Below are 6,000 nucleotides of genomic sequence, written 5' to 3'. Positions count from 1 at the left end.
CACTCCAGGGGGGGTTTGTTACCTTATACATGTGGTAGTGATGTGTGTGAACACACTAGGACCGGTGGGGCATTTTTTCCCTCTTTTGGAGGTTTTTTCCCTCGAGCATTGTATATACGCCCATCACTCTAGGGCTATCTATCTTTCCATTGCACACTAAGTAACACACTCTCTATTGTGTGCCTTGAGCTTCCTTCGTCTTCTCCAAGCTGTGTGCGTTTCTCTACAACCCTAATTCCAACAGGCTCAGGATCTTCTGCCCTGTACTTCCTTTTATATACACATTTGCAAGGCAAAAGCTGTTTAGCCTCTAGCAAATCTATCAGTTTCATTGGCCAGGATCAAGTTATACTCAGGTTGCATTGCTTGCTCCCACTTCACGCTATCTTCCGTCTCAATAGCCTTTTGGTAGCAGGTAGGCTCTCTGCAATCAGTGAATAGATAGTCTAATGCTAGATCAAATCTTTTAGGGACACAAGATACATGTGTAGTTCTCCTCATTGCCTGACTGCTAGACTCTGCACTCTTAAGAGCATCACTGGCTCTCTTTGGAGCACTACTAGCGATAGGTACATCGCTAGTAGATTGAGTTGTTTAAGTAATTGGACTTGAGGCTACATCTTTGAATCTCACTTTGTGACACTCAATATCTTTCATAGGCTATCTACGCATCTTTGATTCATTAAAGATCACTTGTGAGCTACAAATAACTCACCAAGGTTTTGGGTGTTAGAGATGATAACCCATCTCTCCATCTGCACCATAGCCAATGAAGATACATTTGTATGACTTGGGGTTTAGCTTCATATGAGAATGCCTCACACCCAAACACACATAGCCTATCATAATTAAGCTTCTTGCATATCCACATCGTGTACGGAATTCTATAGTCCTAGGCTACCCATTGTTGTCATAGCAGCCCCTCCACAAAACTCTTGAGGTAAATTTGCATAGATAGCATGGAAGTGACCCTCTCCTCAACAGTCATATTCATGCACTCAACAACTCTATTATAAGTAGGTGTGTACAACATATTAAATTGCCTCTTAATGCCTCCTTTGCTACAGAAGTCCTTAAATACAGTGGCAATGTACCCTCCCCAATTGTTAGTGCACAGAGCGTTCAACTTCTTGCGTAACTGGTTCTTCACTATAGCTAGGAACATTTGGAAGACACTAAAGGATTTGTTTTTCCTTTTTAAGAGGTAGATCCACACCTTTTGAGTAGTCATCTATGAAAGTCAGGAAATATAATGTGCCCCTAGAGACTTTATGACATAGGCCCACATACATCAATATGGACCAAATCTAGAGGATTTCCTAACTTCCTATCCAATGGTGATGAAGCAAACTTAGTTTGTTTCCTGTATATGCAATGCTCACACAAATTAAAATCAGAATAGTTTAATAGGATAGAGTTTTGTTTCATAGAAGAGACAAGGAATATAATGAGCCAAACTTTTGGCCTTTGAGTATGAGTAAGTTGCCTTTCCCCAAGAACCATTGCCAAACACTATAGTGTATCCAAGATCATTAAGCTCTCTTCCTGAAATCAAGCTCTTAGTTTTGTTTGGCACATGTCTAACATCTCACAACATGAACTTAGTACCACTTTGTATACACAACTTTACATCTCTAATGCTACATATCTCACGCTGATGGGAATCATCCAACCTAATTGAAACATGTGTAGAAGCATAACTAGAGAACCACTCCTTGTGAGGAGCAACATGAAAATTGGCACTTGAGTCAATAATCCAATTCTTTGCATAGTATTCATCAAGAGCTAATAATTCCTTTGGCAAATTCTTTCCCACCTCCTTAGGGGAGTTGGAATCCTACATATGCCCAATCATAGTATTCTCTACACCGACATACAACCAATACATGACCTTTCGTGCTCCTTGGTTTCAACTTTTGATGGATTTTACCTATTGAACACGAAGGCATGAATCGGAGAATGTTATCGATGCCTTCATAGAATCCGCAAGGTCTCTATAGTACCAACCCGTGAGGGAGGAGAATGGAGGAACCCCTGGCCTCAACTGCTTCTTCCGCAACTCTTGCTTGCCAATCACAATTCTTAAGTGCAAACAATCTTTGTTTAGCACCCATGCTTAAAATGTTCCCACCTTTGGGCTCATGCTGCTATACAATTGCCTCATATCATATTGGCATTTACAATTGTAAAGAGCTTGAAGAGCTTATAATAACTTTACCAAATGATCAATTCATTCTATATTACCAATGAGTACTTGCCAATTCAATGGAAAGAGCAACCAGATTATTCAATCTCTTCAAATGGCTATAATTATATTTTGGTGCATTTAAAGGTCAAGCAGGTGCCAAAGTAGTTGCTCGGATTTGTAGAAATTGCCAAAAAAACACTATAAGCCACTTTCATGGGTCATTTTTCTCTATAAACACATTGAGTGAGTTTGATCTTTGCCTCACAAAGTTACAAAAGAAGCCCATAATTCCTTGTATGAGTACCAAACATAGCAACTACATCTTTCAAATAAATGGCATGCACATGCGAGATAAGAGGAAAAATGATGTATGCCAATTGTAGTGCCCATCCAAAGGCCACACTGTGCCACTAATAGAATACTAAAAAAGATGTACGCCAATTGTAAAGCCCATCCAAAGGCTATAGTGTGCCACCAATACTGCAACGATAGAGGACAACTAAACCATCAAAGCTTGATTAGAGAAAGAGAGATTTGCACTCTTGTCAAATAGTATCTACAATTGCATGCACAGAAACAGAGAAGCTTAGTGAGTAAGAAATAGAAATTGACAAACTATTGAGTGTTAGAATGGAGATGTACTTTGTAGCCTACGTGAAAGACTCATACTTGGTCATTCCATTCAAGTGATCTTTAGATCTTGCCAACAAAGACCTTTTGATCACACAAACAAGGAGTCATACTCCATTTACTCAAGGGTCATTTCCATCAAAAAGTGATGTTTAGTTTTTTAAAAAATAAAATAAAATGTTTGAAGGCCTATCATCAATATACAATTTCTAAGCGACATACTCATATTTATCTTTTGGATTTAACTCTCATTCTCTAGTGCTTTCATTTGGGCTGCAGATTTTTCTAAAAGCACAGTAAATCTTCAGCTGTGAAAAACAAGCACTAAACTTAACACAAATTTAACAACTAAAAGTATAATATACAAAAACACATTTGAATGCAAAGCCCTAGTAACTATTTTAGTAAAGAAAATTTCTTCCACCATACAATTTTATCAAATGTCTCCTAAATACTTAGGATAAAAGCATAATTACCGATCAATAGGTTGGGACTACATGGCAACAAAAGAACCAGTCTTTTAATTTTGTCTTCATTTACACAATATATTGCATGACATGGCCGCACTTTTCTCTATAGCTACATTTCTATGGCTAGACTGATAATGCGTGTCAATTCTTTGCATTTTTCATGCACATCTTCTCCATTCATTGTGGTACCATGTATGCCTTCATCTTTCTTCCTAACCTACATGGCTAGAAATTAAGGTCATGTGGATTTGAGATTAAAAATTCTCAAAACATGCTTAAATCCACATGTTTGCCTTATGTTAGGCACATGGAAAAAAGTATGGCAAAAAGAACATCAACATGGAAAACCTATACATTCTAACCCTTTGCATACCCATACAATGCCTGCACGTATGTAACCTTAATGACCTAGGGCTGACAGGCTTCATCATTCCTTCTCAAATAAACCCAGGATTTTATCATGCAAGTAAAATATAGAACTAGATTTCGAAGGTTAACTTGGATGTTAGGTCAATACTTCAAAGTAATAAGCAACTTAGTTTCAGCCAAAGGACTTTGTAGTGCTTCAAAGAATCAATAGAATCACATCAATTCCAAAAGAGGGGAGGGGGAGCAGGCGGACAGTCTGGTGATTGTTTGTTATAGCAAGCACCCAAAACTGATATCACATAGTGCATGTGTAATTGGATTTCTCCAGAAAATTCAAGCCAAGTAGTTGGACTAACATAAAGCTTTCTTTCTTGGATGAGCAAAGCACATGTCAAAGAATGCGTTGCAAAAACATGTTCAACATGCATGCTGCACTATTCTAGAAGACAAGAGATTGTCTTTAAGTGACAACTTTTTACCACATTTGCCAAGTGGGCCATTGGTACCACAGATCTATTGAAATACTTACCTTATGCTCCATCCTTTCATACAATGGAGGAATAAAGGTCATATTAGTTGCATTTGTAGCCTCTTGCTAAAGACCCTTGGTTTCACAGTAATGATGCTTTGACAAACTGTGTATAATCACCCCCCTTTAAATGCCTCGTTCATGACATAACTAGCAAAACATTTACTTTCTGCACATCCTGAATAGCTATATTTTTCTACCTCTAATTCGATTCGCACTCTCATGAGGTAAGCCATTTAACAATCCCAAAACAAGAACACAAGTTTTTTTTAAAAAAAACACAACTTATACAAGATAATCAAGCTGATAATACTGCTGCAAATTAGGTGCACCCATGCTTCCAAATCAAGGAATCAGTCTGGCACTCAATTTAGCGAGAATCAGATGAACTGCTTTCAATAAACTGATTAGCCATAATCATTATTTCAAGATAAAATCTCTAATATACACTGCAGTCTGCCATTATGGTTATGGTCCACATTGCAACACTGCTTTCAACAACTATGCAGTTGTGAGGGAAATTTTTTTAACGCTTTTTCCCTATACAAAAGAATCAGACATTTATCACTGAGATCTCGGTGGAGTGAGAGTGCCCCCCCTTAGCTCGTGAGGGATGATTATTAGGCGGTTCATGATTGTACAAAAGAATCGGAAAAATTCTTCTTTGTGATAGAGACTAAAGTGTTTGTTTCCTTGCTGGTGGCTTCACATCATAAGTAAGAGGTAAATCCAGGGCAGCTGGTGATAAAGCCTCATCAAAAGGTATCTGGAAGGCAAGTGCTTTATAGAGACACACCTCATCTTCTTCGCAGTAATACACCTGGATTTGGCAAACACTTGTTAAGCAAGTGCTAGCATAGGACAATGAAGATGTGGGCAAGCAAACATCCACATGAAGCTTAAATACCATGTATACGAGTGTAATGTGCATACATACACACCTTGCAATTTATTTGTACAGTTGCCACCGCATCTTGGGGCCGTGAGAATTTGATCACAGCTTGCCCACTTGCATCAAACACACCTAATGCAGGCTGTAACAACACCTTGCCATCTGGCTCGTCGTTCACTTCAAATTTGCTGGTTACTTCCTGCAAAGGGTGATCCATGGCAAAGTGACTTGTCAGGTTAATTCCATTAACGAATGAGAGCTCAGCCTGCTAGCTAGTTGGGTATCTTCCTTTTGGCTGGCCTTCCATATCAATAAACCCAAATGAAACAAAAACCCAATTTACCTTCGTAAAATGGAACCCCGGTGGTAGAGAGATTCGAATCTTGATGTTTCCGTTCATTGCTTTGATAGGATCTATCTTTATCAGGTCTGTGTCTCTTGAAGGTCTACTTCGAAGACGTCTTGGTTTTCCTGCAGTCTTCAATCGAGGAGGCTCCACACCCTTTAATTCTAATGTAGATATTGACGGGCCATCCTTTCCTTTGGTGTCTAGAACTCTTATGACACTATTGTTTGTGTCTGCAACATAGACCTTACCTGCAAACAAGGATGTGAAAAAGCCTCAATATTCAGCCCCGGGTGTGTGTGTGTGTGTGTGTGTGTGTGTGTGTGTACGCACGCACAAGCGCGTGGCGTGCGTGTGCGTGGGTGGGTGTGCATGTGTGTGCGCTGTGTGTGAGACCTCTAGGGGTGCTCAGCGGCCTATCGCTCAGAGAAGTACATAATGGGGAGTATAGCATGAGTGCTATGTATACATCAAGGTGGCATATAGGGAAAATGAGTATAAACCACTGAAGAGGTGCATAATGCCAGGTGATGTGGCCCTGATCCTAAATAAAAAGTTCTGAAGACCTCGCTCATA

At 39.3% G+C, this 6,000-nt stretch overlaps 1 protein-coding gene across 3 annotated transcripts in view; it reads right to left on the bottom strand.

Annotated features, from left to right (window-relative positions):
- Positions 1-4,576: 4,576 nt before the first annotated feature.
- The window catches only part of LOC147451493 (haloacid dehalogenase-like hydrolase family protein), a 143,545-nt gene continuing 142,121 nt past the window's right edge, over positions 4,577-6,000 (bottom strand). For all 3 annotated transcript variants that reach the window (XM_086520385.1, XM_086520387.1, XM_086520388.1), the window contains exons 25-27: positions 5,422-5,675; positions 5,128-5,277; positions 4,577-5,006 (exon numbers count right to left, since the gene is read on the bottom strand). In XM_086520385.1, coding sequence (XP_086376511.1) covers positions 4,863-5,006; positions 5,128-5,277; positions 5,422-5,675 — 548 coding nt within the window. In that variant the 3' untranslated portion in view covers positions 4,577-4,862. The remainder of the gene's footprint in view (positions 5,007-5,127; positions 5,278-5,421; positions 5,676-6,000) is intronic.

This window comes from Adiantum capillus-veneris, chromosome 9, assembly GCF_014529385.1.
Source record: "Adiantum capillus-veneris isolate H3 chromosome 9, ASM1452938v2, whole genome shotgun sequence".
Classification (NCBI taxonomy): Eukaryota; Viridiplantae; Streptophyta; class Polypodiopsida; order Polypodiales; family Pteridaceae; genus Adiantum; species Adiantum capillus-veneris.
The sequence above is the reverse complement of the archived record's forward strand: the minus strand, read 5'-3'. Positions and strand labels throughout refer to the sequence as shown.